The sequence below is a fragment of the Epinephelus fuscoguttatus genome, linkage group LG10 (genome assembly GCF_011397635.1).
Source record: "Epinephelus fuscoguttatus linkage group LG10, E.fuscoguttatus.final_Chr_v1".
NCBI lineage: Eukaryota > Metazoa > Chordata > Actinopteri > Perciformes > Serranidae > Epinephelus > Epinephelus fuscoguttatus.
This window is the reverse complement of record NC_064761.1, coordinates 13,920,227-13,939,462: the sequence shown is the minus strand read 5'-3', so window position 1 is coordinate 13,939,462 and position 19,236 is coordinate 13,920,227. Positions and strand designations below refer to the sequence as shown.

At 38.7% G+C, this 19,236-nt stretch overlaps 1 protein-coding gene across 4 annotated transcripts in view; it reads left to right on the top strand.

Moving 5' to 3' along the window:
- The window catches only part of LOC125895515 (discs large homolog 1-like protein), a 134,824-nt gene that overhangs the window by 79,748 nt on the left and 35,840 nt on the right, over positions 1-19,236 (top strand). For all 4 annotated transcript variants that reach the window (XM_049587411.1, XM_049587412.1, XM_049587414.1 and 1 more), the window contains 8 exons: positions 2,566-2,616; positions 5,095-5,219; positions 5,872-6,041; positions 6,540-6,676; positions 7,577-7,721; positions 10,310-10,442; positions 12,536-12,692; positions 13,415-13,517. In XM_049587411.1, the coding sequence (XP_049443368.1) occupies positions 2,566-2,616; positions 5,095-5,219; positions 5,872-6,041; positions 6,540-6,676; positions 7,577-7,721; positions 10,310-10,442; positions 12,536-12,692; positions 13,415-13,517 (1,021 nt within the window). The remainder of the gene's footprint in view (positions 1-2,565; positions 2,617-5,094; positions 5,220-5,871; positions 6,042-6,539; positions 6,677-7,576; positions 7,722-10,309; positions 10,443-12,535; positions 12,693-13,414; positions 13,518-19,236) is intronic.

The following is a 19,236-nucleotide window of genomic DNA, read 5'->3' as shown; positions in this document are numbered from 1 at the left end:
CATAATAGCTATCGCCAAACCCACCAGACTCCATTTAAATAAATAGTCATTTCATCATAATCAGAATAATAATAATAATAATAATAATAACAGAATAATAATCTGAGTCTGTCAGTGGCAAAAAAAACAAAAAAAACAGGCACTTTCAATGGACATAAACTGACAATGCAAACATGCCCAGAGTGCTTACTTTGCAGCCCGTTTTACTGGCTACCAGCTTCAGCCCTCTCAGACAATACCAGGCTGGTTGCAAAACTACTGGTGACTTAAACACAAAAACATGGCAAACAATTTGAAAAATACCGAAGTTACCCTTTAAGTCTTCTTTAAACATTTTCCTAAGAAAAAGCAAATAGGTTAAATTACCAGTACAGCAGTTCATTAGATTTAAGATTAAATTATTTATCAGTGGTTGTGTTTGGGACCATTGACCTCTGATTTTTGACCTGTGTCTAGAGCTGGTCTCATGCTCATAGTATAGGTGTTTGTAGATTATGTAACATAAAGCAGAGATTTTCTTTGCAGCGACTTCTGTACTGTGAGGTGGTGTACCTTACAGTAAATAGCAGTCAATGGCTGTAAAGTTGATTTCCGCTGCTCTGTCAAGGCATTGTGGTGGCTACAATGTGCTCCTAAATACTTATCAAGCCTCAGCATGATAAGCAACACCTCGATACAGAAGCTATTATTAACCTGCAGTGTTGTCTCTGTTTTTCTACTCATGCAAGACATGCATAATTTTATTTCTATTCTTGTACAAATGCTAGTAGTTTCTACAAGCATTGTGTAACTTAACGAAATAAACAAACTAATTTTAAAATAGTTTTGTCTTTTTAAAAAAAAGAGAGACAGGCAAAAAAAATGTCATATGAAGGGTTATTTTACAGTTTAAAGCTTCTAATATTTAAACATTTTCAATATTACTCTGTTATAAAAATGCACAATAGTGAGAGCTGCATCCTGGATTTAGACACAAAGCTCAGTCCAGAATTAGATGGATCCAGATGTCATTTTACTGGTAGCCAGCTGCCACAGAGAATCAGTGTCTGTTGTTGTTAGATAAGTTTATTATGTAATTACTGTAGAATTACTCCCTGCCGTACTTCCTGGAATATAACAGAGAGAGAGAGAGAAAATAATTTATCTCTTGCAGATTTCTCTTAATATGTCACTGATATGATTTTTGACTGTTGATTTGTGATTAATGCATTTAACATATACAGAAAACTCAATTTAGTTTTGTTGCTCATGAGAAACATGCTATGTTTTGTTGTTGTTGGTGAAAATGAGGCAAAGGTGGTATATTGAGCCTTTTTTGAGATAGGAAAATAAATTTAAATACACAGGGCCATTTCCTATAGGACATATAGGCTGTAAATGTAATAATCTGTTGATCACATCATGCTTTATTAAATGATAAAATAACTACAAAGTAAGTAAATTATTAACTCTGCTTAGCAGGATATATCAGCAGGATGTGTGTGTGTGTGTGTGTGTGTGTGTGTGTGTGTGTGTGTGTGTGTGTGTGTGTGTGTGTGCGTGCGTGTGTTTTTTGTTTTTTACTAGGATTGGAACATCCAGCTTTAAGAATGGCAGTAATTTGTTATTGTCCTCAAATTTTCCTTAATAATCCAAAGTTTTATGTACGTAGATTCCTGTGGCCTTTAATCAGGTGCTCATCCAGTCTGGATATATACTCAGTGTGTGGAAAGTGAGAGATTTTACCCTCTGTTTGAAACGACAGAAATTCAAAATCTAAACTAATCTGACTGCACAGAGACACAGATTACAGCCAAGGGGATTACATGGGCCACTGGGATGCCACTCGACCACTGTGTACATGTGTGTGCGTGTGCCTGCCTGCCTGCCTGCAGCAGCTATAGCAGGAACAAGACTCTCATCTCCCAGTATAAATTGAGTGGAACATAAAATGTATAATAGTCCGCTCAGAAATCAGATTTAGTTCCGTGTGCTGTTCATCAGTCAGGAAATCTAGATGTTAATATGTTTTATAGTGCAGGCAGCCCTGGCTGAGCAGTGTGATTGGCTCATGGGTAATTCAGTGGGGATGTTCTTAAACATGACATCAGAGGTACATCATCATTAAGTGCGCATTACCAGTTTAATCTCTCAGATTCATGCGTCATTCACAAATGATCAAATGTCTGATTTTGCTTTTCTGCAATTCTGAAATTTGTTGCATATTCCATTACTTGATAATAATCAGCTCATTTGTTTCAAAATTGGAAAGGAAGAATCTTCATCTCCTGAAAGCCAACATGTCCTCAGAGATGGCACAGAACATTCAATATGCATGCATGTAGAGCAGAAACAGTGAGAAATGCAATGAAGCTGTGATAAACATGAAGCTTGAATGCAACATGACAGCATGATGTACCACCCAATAGCAACCGACACAGAGAAAAATACTGCACATAAATTATGAATGTTAAAAGCTTCACTGTAAAATCTAATGAGCATTTTAGTGTTCATTACAGGAAAACAGCTCTCAGTATTTACTCTTAATTGACACACTTCTCTTTTCTTCCCCTTCCTCTCTGACAGGTCAATGGAACAGAAGCGGACTATGAGTATGAGGAAATCACGCTGGAGCGGGTAAAAGCTCACCTCCAACATGCATGCTTGTCTTACACATTGTAAATCTAATCAGTCACATCAAACCACCACTGATGTCATCAGTGATTATTATGAGAACATGTCCGTTTAAACGAGGAGAAACAGAACTGAGACAAAATCATGCAATCAAAGGCTGAGGAGGTGTGAAAAGACTAAAAGTATTTCTTCTTAGCAACCGTAACAAGTTGAGAAAGCTATTAGCATGTAGCATTTTGAAACAGGCCTTTGTATAGATTTGACTGAGGTCTGACTATGTCAACAAAAACATGTTACTTGAGAGAACATACAATTAAAGTATCATAAGACCAACGAAAGCAAGAGCTCAAGATCATTTTGGCAGCTATGACCAATGTTAAATGTATCAAGTTAACCAATATATATCAGCAATGCAATATCTTGCAAAGCATGATATTACTTTGTAAATGTTCTCTATCAATTATCATAAAACAATATTTGAAAAAGAGTTTCAAAAAATCATCTTAAAAGTTGTAATTAACAGTTGTTGTGTGTTGTTGTGTAGCATACTTAAAAAAATGTGTAGTTTATTTATAAAGCTCATTTAAAGTTGACCAAAGTGCTGTATTTCACCACCATTTTAGGCTGCCAAACATCTTAAAAGTAAATTAAGGATACACAATCATGAGCAGTATTACATTGAAGTAAGTTAAATAACAATGGGGTGTTTTAAGGGAAACATAGTTTCTTTAAAACATTTTTCCTTAAAAGTTTTTTTTTTTTTACTTAAACCTGGAATTGGTAACTTTTATGAAAAATAACATTTTGTTATATTTCCTATAACTGTCACTATATTCACACAGCAGTACATTAGACAGAAAGTCTGTGTAAAAAAAAAAAATCATGTTCCTTTGCCTCCTCATAGCATTTCTATTAGCCTTACCGTATCTGAACAAAAACAACCAATCAGAGCAAAGGAATCTCTAACGCAGCTCTGAATCATGTCAGTTACTTCTCATGAACTGCAGTCAAACTGTCAAACTAGACAGCGCTGATGAATATGAATCCAGATTCTGTTACTGTATTACCTCAGATTTTTTCAGGAACATATTTTAGTGTAGTGTTTAGCTGTAATGTGAAGTTTGTGACTGGGTGGCCATGCTAAAAACAGTCAAGCCAAAACAAAGTACCATCCCCCAGCCAGAGGAACTTTTGTATTTTACAGCTAAACAGTACACTAAAACATGTTTCTGAAAACATTTTAACATAGTCTTTAATCTGCACTGCCTAGTTTGACAGTTTGACAGCAGTGATTGACATGATAACAGGTGCATTAGAGACTTCTCGGCTCTGATTGGTTGTTTTTGTCTGGCCGCTGTAGAATGCCATTAGTGGCAATAGAAGGAGGTGGAGGGACATGTATTTTTTGTCCACAGATTATCTGTCTCATTTGTTACTGCTCGTGGATATAATGATAGTTCTAGTAAACATAACAAAAAAGTTATTTTTATTTTTCCATTCTTAAACTTTAACCCAGCTACATTTTAGAGGGAAATGATATACTTTTTACTCTTTTTACATAAAAAAATCATATGATATGTTTATGATATTGTCCTTTTCCAGTAGCATACCAAGGATGTGAAATTGGCTCCACATGATGAACTACAACATTAAAAATGCTCTTTTCCTGTAGTCCCACCAGTGCTGTGGCTCTGCTGACCCTATTTCCTCATCCTCTCAATTCCTTGTCCATCCATCCCTACTTTCTTTTCCTGATCCTCATTTTCCCTCTCTCATTATATTTCCCTTTTCTCTCACCCTGAGGCTCTCTATCCGTCTCCCTCTCTATTCTCCTGTGACCTGGTTCTGTCTGCTTGACTGGATCTGCTTTAAAGACACTATGGACATACACGCAAACACAGGCACAGACATTACTCTGGCTTTAAACCCAGTGACAAAGCATGAGAGAGTGACTGAAACATACACAGAGTAAAGGCTGTCATCAGGTAATGTCTTCAAATGACAGAAGAGATCTATTATATGTAAATTGGTAATAAGCGACAGCTGTATTACATATTATTTGTTCAGGTGATGAAACAGTGTGGTAGGAAGTGGAAATGGGGAGATAACAGATGTAGTTTTGCAATGAAAGACATTTAGATAAGATATTATTAAAGAGATGCTTCTTGGTGATTTTGCAACTGGAAGAAATATTCCAGTGTGGTTATCTACTTCTTATATAATCTAATGTGTCTGCATGACATTTCCATTGTAATTATTTATTACATAAAGGCATCTTTAAAAAGCACTATTATATATATTTTTTAAATCTATCAGGTCTGGATGGACAGATAATGATTTCATGGCAGGTCAGAGACATCAGTCTAACAATATTATCTGTCATTTATCATAGATAATCAAAGCGCCGAACATCAGAAATAAACTTTTAAAACCAATGTTTGTTCAAATGGTTTTTATGTTTGTGTTTGTGTGCATGAATAGGGTAACTCAGGTCTGGGGTTCAGTATCGCAGGAGGGACTGATAACCCTCACATTGGAGAAGACCCTTCTATCTTCATCACCAAGATTATACCTGGAGGGGCCGCAGCCCAGAATGGACGACTCAGGTACACACATGCACACAGCCTAACCTAATTGTAATTCTAGTCTGAACCAAAATCTTAAGACTTCAATCCTAAATAAAATGTTTAACCTCGTTGGGACCAGCTTTTTGTCGCCAGATGGCAGACAAATCCTCACAGTTGCACTGTGAACAGATTTTGTCTTCACAATACAGACGCAGCTTTACTGATTATAGCTTATTTTTGTCACATTACACAACACACACAACATTTGATCATATATATTAGCAAAATCTGTCAGTGCAAATTGGATCGGTATTCATCAAGTCATTTTTAAAGCTGCACACTTTTTGATGTATTCAAAATATATCAAAAATGTTGTACACTATGATCAACCAAGTAACATGAATACACTACATTATTAAAGTTACAGGGCAGTGCAGACAAACATACACATGCAACCCAACAAAATAAGTCGACATTTTGAAAGTGTACTCCATGGAGAGTATCTTCACATTTCAAAATATTTAAAAGGAAAATTAAATATAGTTTTACTGAGGTGCCCCTGAGCCCTTCTATCAGTGGCTATGAGCTCCTCATGCACAGGCACCAGATTCATGTGATGTGTATTGTTTGTCTTCACTACGAACTCCTTACTTCAAGTCAAATGACATCTTTACTGCATGTGACTTTGCAGGGTGAATGACTGTATAGTCCGTGTAAATGAGACAGACGTCAGGGACGTGACCCACAGCGGGGCTGTGGAGGCGCTAAAGGAGGCAGGAGGTTTGGTGCGACTATGTATACGACGCAGGAGGAGCCTCACCGAGAGAATCATGGATATCAAGCTGGTCAAAGGGCCCAAAGGTGAGAAAATACAACGTATAAAATGCAGTGGAGTCTGAAAGTAGAAAAACACAGACATGTTGCTGTTGTTTTGACTTTACCCCAGCTCGGTGGATTTGAAATGTGATGATGTTTGAGGAATTTGACATGCTTCTCCTTGCCAACTAATTTATGACTGCACGATGAAGAAACAGTGCTATAAAGACATCAACCGGTGCACATAAGTGAGAAACAATAATGAGGCACCATTTTCTGATTCCTGCTGAGATGTCAGAACGTTTCAGCAGCCAAGATACAGTAACAAGATTGAGCAGGGGAAGGAAAAGAACAATAGAGCAATTAAAGCTACAAAATATGAAATATATGACAGGGTATGACTTGCCTAATTTGATTTTTGCTTTGGTTTACTATAACTACCATATACAGCCCAAGGGTGAGAAAATGCAGCACTGCAACAAATTATCTCAGGAAACCCAGAAATCACTTCTAACAATATGACCTGTTTATGCTTTCTCTCAGGTTTAGGATTCAGTATAGCAGGTGGAGTCGGAAACCAACATGTCCCAGGCGACAACAGTATCTACGTGACTAAGATCATCGAGGGAGGGGCTGCACACAAAGACGGACGGCTACAGATAGGGGACAAACTTGTGGCTGTAAGTAACCGTGTGTGTTTTCTGCACTTATTTTCATGCAAATGTAGAGTCTGGTTCAAACTGTATATTGCAGTCAGTATCAAAGCAAGGTTTTATTAGTTCACTCATTGACACGATTTGATTTCTAATTTAAAGGCACAGTTCACCTAGATGTCAAGAATACATATTTTTCCTCTTCCCTGTAGTGCTTTTTATCAAATTGCAACACTCGGTAACTCACACCAAAACAATCTAGACTGATTAAAAGCACTACAGCTAAGAGAAAAATATATTCTTAGTTTGGGGGTGAACTGTCTCTTTAAAAGTTATTTAAATGAAGCACAATATAGAAGACATTTGCAGCAACTTTCAGATTAGAATATTATTTCAAGTTAATTAGTTCCACACATGTAATTAAATACCAAATACTGCATGCTATGCACTGTTTTAATTGAATTTACATGCCATTGATATAGGAAATGATTTAAGCAAAAATAAGGCTCTTCATCTCCATTACCCTTCTTTATTAGATTGTTACATATTACCTGCTGGGTATGTTATGTGTAATCTGAGACTATATTAGATGTATTAGAGAAGGACAGTGAACACAAGTGTGATTTCATCAGATTGTTACTCTTCTGCTCTACTTCCAAGCCTCTTAAGGTTGATTTAACACGGCAGCAGACCCGCTCAGCATAAAAATAAATGCAACATAATTAAAGCTGCTTCCTCTCTATTAAGTTAACATCCAGCCGTGTATTTTAAGATACGTATCCGGTCCATGGAAACTGTATGATAGCTTCCACACTATGGTTTTGCTGCAGTCTAGTATAGATCTAAAGTTGTCTACATGCTGTCTGTGTGTTAATGCATGCTTGTATATGGTAATAATTTGCATTATGTGCCTTCATATGTCTCCAGGTAAATGCCTCCTGTTTGGAGGAGGTGACTCATGAGGAGGCAGTGGCTGCCCTGAAGTCCACTCCTGACGTCGTTTACCTCCGCGTGGCCAAACACACCTCCCTTTTTATCAATGACAACTTCCCTCCCCCCGACGTCACTAATTGTGAGTGCACACACACCTATCAGTACAAGATGTACCGATAATGCAACAGTGGTTTCTTTCATAACATGGTTTTGAGGGTTTTGAGGGATCCAGCATCTTTCAGGCTGTGTAGACTTTTACTCACAACATCAGACTCAACTTGCAGTGAGACAGCGCTCTGGTGAATGTAGCAAACATCATTGCAGCCAAGAGGCTGAAGCATTTTAAGGCCAGATGGTGTTGAACTATAAAGAACAGCAAGGAACAAAGCTGTTGGTGGAGATTTTTGCTTTTGGGTGGGTTTATAAGAAAGCACCCATCTGCTGTTAGGCTTTTTGCAGAGACTCTTACTAGAAATGCAACAGCACAGTAAGCTCGAATTCCCTGAACACCATCATTACAAGCAACCAATCAAGGCAACATATTCAGGAGCTAGTGTATATTAACAAATACATATTTATGTGACTTATGACACTATATGTCATAGATGTGTGAGAGAAAGTAGCAAGACTAAGAATGGGAAAGAGGTACAAGTAAAGGAGAACGGAGTGTTTTTCATAATTAGCTTTGCTTTCAGCTTACTGCATTGTTGTCAGTGTGGAGGCCTCATGGCTGAGGAGCAACCCAGTCATGGTTGAATCGGGTGTAAACATCACAAAGCTCAACTCAAACTGTGTCAGAATATTATTGTTTGACGGCATAAGCATTGCAGTGAGAGTCCTGAAATTCAATTAGGGCTTTTGATTTTGGTGTGCCACCCCAAGATTTTCAATGGCTCTATCTGGTCATCCTTATGAAAAATTTCTGGGGCATCACTCCTGTGCAGTCCTTATCATAAATGCATTCATTTCTCTCAGTGTACTAGCTAACAGATTTTAATGCCATACATTTCCACATTAGAGCTGAATACCACAGGGGACTGTTGTCTATGTTCTCATAGTATAGAGCCCTAAAAACCCTATAAACATGACAGCCCTCACGTTACCTGAAAGAGTTTGAATCGAAATGTTGTGACCCCAGGAGAAGAGTTTATAATGATACCTTAAAGGGGATCTATTACACTGTTCCTTGTTTTCTGTTATATATATGATATTACAACGTCACATGTTCATATTAATCTTGCACTCCACCCCCATTTTGCAGCAATAACGCCTAAAATGACATACCCAATTTAAAATGACTGTAGCTTCTGAACCGCTCTGACTACATGCATGCATGAGGTCTTGCCAGAAAGAAAACTCTCTGAAGTTTCTTGTGAAAGTGTCAGAAACACTCTAGGTGATACAGAGACAGAGTAATGGGCCTCTGAAGTCATAAGATTGTGAGTAATCCTCTAACTTTTCCTGTCGAAAAACGGCATGACATGACTTGTCACCACTCATCACAATTTTGGACTATGTGTGTGTAGGCTGCTCTGGTGCGAAAACATAATAAATAAAAGAAAAACAATGTTATTTTTGAAAAGTCAAGAGCTTCCTGAATCCGGCAATACCAATCATCACATGGTTTGATGACGTAGTGCGCCTGGGAGATACCATTTAACAGAGGAGGATGGGAGCGAGGACATGGGCGTCCTGGCGGAGTTAGAGAGGTTAATGTGGCCAAAGTAAAGAGTAAAATGTAAACATGGTTGCAGATGTTGTTTGTTCCTCCCCAGTGCTGGATCATATTCTTGCTGGAACATGTCTGGTTATATTTAGTAGCTTTTATTGGTGATTTTTAACAGTATGAAGTGCTGCTGTACTACGTTACAGATGTCGGAGAGATGCCAAGATGTGGAGGACCTAGAAATGCTAACTAGTCAAAGCAGACTGGGCTCAAAGGGGGGCTTAAAGAGACAGGCACTCTGTATGAGCGTCTCAGACAGAGGGTGACTACAGGTGTTCCAACACTGACAGTATGAGGAAATTAAAGTGTTTCGAACATTAAAGTGTGTAAACGTGTTCTAGTAGAAACCCAAAATACATGTATGAGCCTGAAAATTAGCGTAATAGGTCTCCTTTAAACATGTGAAAAAAATAACAAGTAAATAAATAATCTACTGGGTGACGCTGATCATAATGTGCTCACACTGTGTCCATTATGATAACCCCAAATGCCTCCAGTGTTTTCAAACCAATTGAAGTTGGTTTGGAACATTATATGTTTTGGTTTAAAAGATATACTGCTGACATCAACCAGACGGCTTTAAATGTGTTATATAACAGTCTGATAATCAGACTGGGTAAATTTGGCCCACTGGATTACAGCCACTTGTCACCTCTCCAAATCAGCATATTATCAAACAACATGTCATTTATCACCGCTTTGAATCTAACACATTACCAAACAACATATATCACACCACCAGCTCTCAACATATCTGCAGTACATCTAATTATAAACAGTACATTAACAGTTTGGATTAATTGACTTAAGTCGATCAGGCTGTGATTGATTAGACAATAAAAGTCAGAGTGGAAATGCACTGCTTAATCGAACAACAGTGTTTTGTATGATAAAGAGAGTACATTAAAGTACACATAACCTTTAAAAAGACATCTGTGAAGTTCTGTTTTATGTATGACAGCATGTTAAATTAAGGAAATCGGTTTTGTTTTTTCCTCTAGCGTACTCCCCACATCAAGACAACCATATAAGCCCCTACATGAGCGGCAGCCAGTCTGTAAGCCCCGCCCCTCTGACCACACCCAGATACTCACCTCTGCCCAGGGCCATGACTGGAGACGATGACATCCCCAGGTGAGACCTCACACACAAATATGCACACTTACTTGACTGTACAGTCTCTGATTTAGACCGGAGACATTATTCTGTAAAATCCTTCCCTTAATGACCAGTGAGACCAAATTAAACATGCTGCACAACCACATATACATTCACTGTGAAATTATTTTTCAAATTCCACCAAGGGTTTCCAAAGATAACCAAATTTGTAAGGTTAAACTACATATATCAGTTAATGTTATCGATAAAATTATTTTAGATATCCCAGAGGAAATGACTGTGCAGCCGTTGCAGTAAAAAGTATTTGTTTAGAAATGCCATGCATGTCGGTCACTTCTCGTTGCAGACTTTGTTGACCAAAGAAAATTCCATTTCATCAACATATATGAAATTTAGCAGCAGCTTTTTAGCTTTACTAGCTAAAGAATAAATGTAAATTGAGCTGTTAATGGGGTCAAATGTTAGACATGTCTTCATCCTCTTCTTTCCCCTGTCCTTTGTTGCTTGTGTCATGTCCTCCTCTGAGGTCTTCAGTGGCCCTCAGAGAGGTCCACATCACCAGATTGGTAAACAGAATCCCTACAGAGCCCAAAATACACTGAATGACCTCTGTCCCTGACTGCTTGCTCTGCTGCTGCATGCGTGTGAATGTGTTTGAGTGTGTGTGTGTTTGGCTGCAAAGGGCAGATGGCAGCGCACATTTTGTCTGCCGTGTAAACTCAGGTCACATATGTACACACACACACACACACACACACACACATACACACATGCAGATACTCTCTCATAGCTGCTCTACTGTCTTTAATCCATTTTAATGGACGGATTATAGCCTATCACAGCCCTCGTCACTCAACTGGCGTCACCGTGGTTACCAGAATATGACTCATTCCGTCATACCCCTCCGGGCCAATCAGTGCGCTTTGATTATAATAAATCTGATAAGCCTCAGACCAACGGCAGAATGGTCATTTTGACGTCTGCCCCTTTTTTCCTCTCTTTTCGCTCCTGTATTCTCTCGTTCATCTCTTTCTCTTTCGCACTCTGATTGCAAAACATCCGCTTTCTCTCAAAGCAGGAGGTTTCAGGTGAAAGGTGTATCATTTATAATTTGTGTCGTAGATCAAGGGATTCACACTGCATTGGACTCACTGAAACCATTTCTGTGTAAGGTAGCACGAGGCCAGGGATTTCTTTGGTATTAATGTCACCAGCCCACCATTATGAACTTAACTGAGGGGGCTGACACAATTTTTATAACAAAGAACCAGTTTTTAATGTGGATCTGTCACGTCTGGATACTGATGATTTCACATATGAACAGTGTATGGAGTATTTATAAATACCCTCTTAACTGACTAAGAGTTATTCAACAGTTGGATTCTTGGATTTTCTTCCGTATTAAACATGATGGTTTTTATTCAGTGAGGGACATGATGGTCCAGTGGTTTTCTCTGAATACAATGGCTCTGCTTTCAGTTCTGTCTTAAGTATGTATTTGCCTGTTTTGACCTGTGTTGACTTGGATTTCCTGTATGCGCTCATGTTCACTCCCACTGTCAAAAGATATTCAAGTTATGCTGATTTGCCAAAGAATCAAACCATTTATAAACTAAGTCAGAATTGTGCATTTAAGACAGAGTAACTAAGTGGCAGTGCAACAAAACAGGGACAGTGCAATACTGACATCTGCTGGTCATTTAGGGGAATCATCCAGATTTAACATTTTCCCTCCATCTAGATATACCTTTTATTAAAACAAGGCAGGTATTATACATACATATACATACATTCAGAAACTATTAGAGTATAAACACTACAGTAACTGCAAATACATCTGAATATTTTAATGTTTTCATTTGTAGATACGTTGTAATAGATATGTTCTTCTCCTTGTCACGGGATATTCGGGCATGGTTAAAGAGATGGTGCAACAAAACACCAGTTAAACTTTACCTTTAAACAGCAAAAATCAAGGGTTGCAATTTAAAGTCGTAACTGATCAAATGTCATCACATATTAAGATGCCTATAAAACTGAATTCAAAAGTTGTATGCCATCATCTTTTACCCTAACACTGTGTGTGTGTTTCATTTTGTTTCTTTCAGAGAACCCAGGCGGGTGGTGCTCCAGCGAGGGTCAACAGGTCTTGGTTTTAACATTGTTGGAGGGGAGGATGGAGAGGGAATCTTCATCTCCTTCATTCTTGCCGGAGGTCCGGCTGATCTCTGTGGAGAGCTACGAAAGGGAGACCGCATCCTGTCGGTACGAGCTAAGGCCTGTTACAGACAGTACACACAGATATACAACACGAGTACTGTCACCATTATTATGGCTCAAATCCTACCATTATTACTGTTATCAAGGGAGTCATCCTGTCACTTTATTCTCCATCAGAGCTTCCACTTTCTGAATTTTCTTCTGTACATTATTGATGTGGAGTCATACAGCTCAGCATAACTGTGAATATTTTGCTGAAGCTGATTAATTTGAACCATCTTTGCATTCTTTTGCACAGCAATCTGAATTTAAAGAGACATTTCCTGGAACTGGTATCATTTTCTTTGCAAATTACCAGTTGGTTGCCACCGAGAGCTGATGGTGTGTGCGCGCGTGTGTGTGTGTGTGTGCGTTACAGCTGTCTTTTTGTTTGATGAAAGTGAAATATGGCTTTAATTTTCTTCAGACAGGATTCAAACAGGATTTAGTCCTCAGACTGTAGAAGCACCAATAATCCCTGCAGAATGACTTTGAGTGTATTATGATGAAAGCTCTGGCATGGAATGATTTTATGCATCAAACAAGCCCTCACAAAGTACACACATACAACACATGTGCACAGTTCACACGACTGGTCACCTGTGAGTTATTGACCCAGCAGGATGTACAGTGTTCTTCATGGCGTGCTCATTTCACTATACATTTATTACTATTGATCCAAGGCATGGGCTCTAATGTTCTGTGTGTGTGTTTGTGTTTGTGTGTAGGTGAACGGTGTGGATCTGTCCAGTGCAACACATGAGCAGGCAGCAGCAGCTCTGAAGAATGCAGGACAGACTGTTACCATAGTAGCGCAGTACAGACCTGAGGGTGAGTACTGCAGATGAACACAGCACATTAGCATCGATCTCATGTTCAGATTAATGCTTGGAACATCTGGATGGCATTGCTACAGAACAGAACAGAAGTATTAATTCAAACAGTAAATGACCGCCCCCAGAAAATCTTGTATTTACTGACCTCTAGTGGTTTATTTTTTCACCTTGCTGCAGTGATGTACAGGTGTATTTCAGGACCCTGTGACATCACTTAGGTGTGGTTAAAGGTGCAAGGGGTACACCTCTGACCATACTCATCAATATAGCTGGGTGTTGTTGGAGCTGAAACAGGCCCCTTTAAACAGAGGTGGCAGCAAAACAGTCTGGTGTTAAAGGAAGACTACCACAAAATGACCATTCGTGTATCAGTTGCTCAGTCCGTGTTACCTTGAATTTGAGATAAAAATTTTGTTTTTCTTGCGTGCTCTACGATGAAAATAGAATCCAAAAGCAGCAAAGGTTCTTGATTAATTGAAGTAAATGGGGGCCACTTCTACCATCAGTAAAACTATACCAAAATAAAGGTTACAAACTCTCATACAACACGTACAGTGCAATCAGTTCTTTACTTTGATTCATTGTCAAGGAATGCAAGACAAAAAAAGTTTTCTTTACAAATTCAGTGTAACGAGGAGTGCGTTATTGATATAGAGATGATCAGTTTGTGGGTGGAGTATTCCTGTAAGACATGTTTTAATGATGATGTTGTGGCCTTACCTGTTTTAATTTCTGGCAGTGTACTGTAGACACAGCAACCAGTGTGTCGGTGCCACACAAAGTTACAGCTCCCAGCTGTGCAGAAAAGCCCAAAAGTTAATAAAATGTGTTTATTTTTAATAGATGTTGACAAAACAAACTTTGTGGGCATGAGAAGAAATAATAAAGCGAACATAAATGCATTTTAAATGTAAGGCAGTGATAACGTATCGTAGTAAACAAGATTTTATTTTTAGTTATATACTGCAGTTTGGAAATTCGCTATTTGTATAATATAAAAACACACACAGACATACACAGAGTGAGGTTTCCCAACAAGCACCATCCTGGATATATATGTCTGCTGGGAGTGACTGAGAAGGCTGTAACCTAGGAAACCAGGTTATAACTGCTGATTGGCTCATCTAATGGGATGCTGTCATGTTGGGGGACCTCAGTATAACACCTACACAAACACACACGCACATACACACACACTAACAGTAGCATCAGGTCCCTTGGTGCCTTTCTGGTTATCAGCCATGTATTATTCACTCAGAGAGGTGTTCCAGGAGCAAGTTGTTATCGGCAGGTCCAGAGAATATCACACAGGTCCTTTACAGGTCTCAGGAGAAATTAATTTAAACTCATTAAATGAATTTAATTTCCAGCCTTAGAGAACGACTGAATACTCCTGCATATGTTTAGTATGTTTTTTAATCGTGTTGATTTAAATTCTGGGGAGCATAGTATAACATTTTGAAATCCTGTAGATACTCTGCATATACTGTATGTATGGATTCTTATCTTCAGAGGCCAGTTGATGCGTTTCAAGTTTGTTTGAAAAGTTAGAAACAAGCCAGGGTACCCACTAGTATCCAGGTATTATGTAGTCATGGCAGGACTGGGCTTCAGCTGAGGACCAGTAAGAGGACCTGGGGGAGGTCAGACTGCTAAAGGGGAAAATATAAATGCTATCACTGATGAAACAGTTAGCATGTAATTGGAAGGGTTTGGAGATCATGTAAAAAAAAAAACAGGCTTCCTAGGATATACGAATCCAGTCAACAATTGGGATTTTACTGGAAAATTTGAGGAGGGAAGTGCTACCATCAAGACTTTTATTTTAGTGGATCTGTAGAGAGCAAGAATATTTGGGGGCAAACAGTTGAGGAGTTTAAGCTAGAAATATCACTTAGAAATGGGACAGAGTAATTAGAGTTTAGGTAAATGGATCGTAGGAAGGTCTTCCCAGATATGGATGCAAATGGATGTTAGCCCAACTCATTAAGATGTGGAAGGCACTGTCAGAGCATAATGAGGTTTCCCAGCAGCCACAGAATGCAAATGTATTGGAAGCTTATGGAAATAGCATGGAGATATAAGACATACATCAAGCTGAAAACCACGATGTATGGATTATGAATTCTGAAACGTTGTACAAGCATGATATATGGACTATGAATTCTAATTTGAAAAGAGAAAGTACGTTTAAATAATGTTCCTCAATAAAGTTTGAGGCTGCAGAGGTTAAACTTATGCTGCAAAAAAGGTAGGTCCATTGGTTTTCAGTTATGATCTGACATTTAAGCAAAAAAGGGAGTTTTTTTCGGCCCCACTAGAGATTAAATAGCTCCAACCAGTTCATGAAAGCTTGTTGCTGTTCTCAACAGTAACTTCAGAGCTTTGCAGTTAAAATATAATGCAACAGTAGATTGAAAATGAACCACTGAGGAGAACATGTTAAGATGGTAAACTGTCCCTTTTTCCACTTGTCACTGGGAAAGTGTTCGGTTTTACGAAGGACATCTGTGAGTTAAAAAGCCGTCAAAAGTTTGGAATTCACTTCAGTCTTAGCTGTGAGTGTAACCACAGACAAGGAGGACCCAAGGGCATAAGATAATAAGCTAGACAGACATTTGAAAACTGACTGCATAAACTTGACACACTGCTATTTTAAACTCAGGGGAAGTTCACTGGTGTTGTCTCTCCAGCAGCGATTCTCAAAACTAAGCAGTCTGTAGAGAGCACAGCGCTTCTGTTGGGTGCACACAGGTGGATTATGGTGATATGTCATGTTAGCCTGGTGTTAGGTTGTACCTGGTTACTCCTTTGGCAGAAATACCAGCAAGAACATCAAATCATTTCATAGGAGTTTGTTTGTGTCCGCTGTATAATGTCAAGTCAGATCAGCACCACGGACAGCGCCTTCAGCTCTTAAAGGGGTACCTCACCACAAATCTTTTAAGTATCATAAATTCACAGCATCGAGGCTTCAAAGTCCAACTGAAGTCACATTTTGTTATGTCTTTCTTCAGTTGTTGTGTTTTGTTAATGTGTTGTTGATTCATTATTAAAAGGATGAAAGGTCTTTTGGGAGATATCAGAAATGTTCCTTTTCATCTCAGCAGTGTTTCTGTGTTTGATTGGCAGTAGCTACCAGGCTAACCTCTGGCAGGAAAACAAAAGACAAAGTAAGCAAACTTTCAGTGTAGTCAACAAGTCGTGGGTAGACAGCATGTTGTCTGCGATTTTGAAGAGTAAGGACCAAACCAGCATGTAACCAAACTTTATATGCTGATGAATGTCAGCTCAGCCGCTAATTAGCGATCTAATCTGCAAACTGATGCTAGCATTGTCCTTTTTCCTGGTAAATGTTTGTATTGTTGCTTATTCAACAAGCAGGACAAGATGTGTGTTTATGTCTGAAAGGTAGATAAGAAGAGAACTTTTGCAGGAAACCTAATATGAACATTAACATTACTTTATAATCTTTATGCAAAGATTTGATTGAGTCCTTAGATGCAGACAATAACCTAATGGTTTTACAAATTAATGCAAAACAAGGGAGCAACATCATGAAACCCAAAACATATTCAAATTCCTCCGGTTAGGTCCGTGATTTTTTTGTCTTTGTTTTTTTAAATGAGATCACAGGACATTTGATGGACAGGGCAGATATGTTTGCTGTAGTAAACAAAAAGGAAATGCTGTTTACAGGGTTCCCAAAGGTCCTGGAAACCCTTGAAAATTTGTGAATTTGATGAAAAAAGGCCCTCAAATTGTTGAAAATAGACATAAATAAACATGGATCATTAAAGGTGCTTGAATCAATATTTTTGCGCAAGAATAGAAAGTTTTGTGGGCCATCACTGTGACACAGCACAATTGAAAAGTTTTGACACATTGAAGCACCACTCTCTTTTTTTATTCATTGCTCTTTCTACTTATGAAAATTCTTAGTGTTGTAACATTAATTAACCTTTGACAAGTACCTTGTCAAGTCCTTAAATTTGAGGGAATTGGACCTGGAAAGTCTTTGAAAAGTCATTGAATTGTCTTTGATGGGGTTGAGTACCAAAACCCTATAGGAGTAGTACCTACCGGACTAAATCATGACATGGATTTCAGTGCCTTATTTTGGAGAGAGATAGAGAGTGTGTGTATGAAGTTGACATATGACAGTGAAGCCGCTGTGAGTGAAGCAAGGAGTATGAAGTTAAACGTCGCAGTGCAGTGTGTATATAGTTTAGACTATTTGTCAGTGAATAAATGATGCAACTCCTCAAGACCCAAGACAAGTTACTATGTTTTGCTGGCCACCTGCTGATAAAAGTGATGGGGGTTAGCCCTGAAGTTAGCGAGCAAAGTCAGCCTCACAATAGAAACTGACTAGGTTGTTCTGAGGTGGACTGTTATAAGCCATATCAGCTATTCTCAGAAGTGACAATCTCAGCCACTCTTAAACAGAAAATGGCGAAATGTCTGGCTGCTGAGTCTCAACTGAGACAGGAAGTGAAGTGCTGATCCTAACTCAAACCTTATTTTACTGTTATTAGTACTGTAACTGTTATTTAGTGTTAGATTATTGTTTTTATTTATTATATGATTGTGTTAGGTAAATTTGTGTATAGTTTATTGTATTAAATCATATTCATATATCTAAGTGAACCAGTTCAAACAAGGCTGTTCTTTCAAGTGGCAGACTGTCGTTTGGTGTTATATTTTGAAAAAAAGTATCAGTTTAGGCACCATTTAGGCACTGGTACTGTATTAAAAGTATTGTTTTGGCGCCGTTATCAGAAAAACCCCAACGATAGGCAGCCCTAGTCTTTGAAATGTTTAAGGTGTGGGAACCGCATTTCATTTTAGTTGTACTCCTCTCAGATGTTGGCTACTGTAGTCGGCTTGGATTGATAGCAATAACAGCTGATGCTGAATGTGAAGCAGAGAAACAGCTGCAAAATGTGTCAAAACAAAAACAATTGAAACAACTGTGTAAATGTAACTCTAACCCTTCACTTCAGGGGTGTAATCCATTTCTCTGCTATTGATCTGTATGTTCAGTATGTTCCAGACTGACATATTAATCAGGTACTAGCCTTTTTCAGTCCACCTTTTAAGACTATCTTTCACTTATGGTCAAGATTTTTTGTGTTATTCATTTGAAAAACTGTCCTTTAAAGTCCTGCTGATCGCCTCATAAAGTGTCAGAGTGGTTTGACAGTCTGCTGGTTTGGCATAGTTTGGTGTTACAGTATATTGGGCAACTTACAGTGTCAACACTCAGCAGGTATCAGAGGTGGTCCAGCTGGCCTCACTAAGAGCCGACTGTGCTGTAGCCTGATTTTAAAGGTTTTTCCTGCTCAATAGGCAAGAAACTAGGTGAACGTTAGCGTTTAATGATTTAGCTCACGCTGGCCCCTTAAAAATGATAGGTTAGTCTAAGATCTGTGTGTGTGCATGTGTGTGCGTGTGCGTGTGTGTGTGTGTGTGTGTGTGTGTGTCAGTGTGTCGTGACTCTTGTTAGTGACTGCTGAATGAACTTTATATCAAACCTTCTGTCCACGCTGGGCTTTGGTCAGCATTGTGGGCGTGTGTGTGTGTGTGTGTGTGTGTGTGTGTGTGTTTATCCGAGGTCCATGTTTGTCCCATTCCCGTGGCGATAGCATGCGGTAACCAGCAGTGCTCCCTCTGTTTCACACACACACTTCCTGCCAATGTGAGAGGAACTC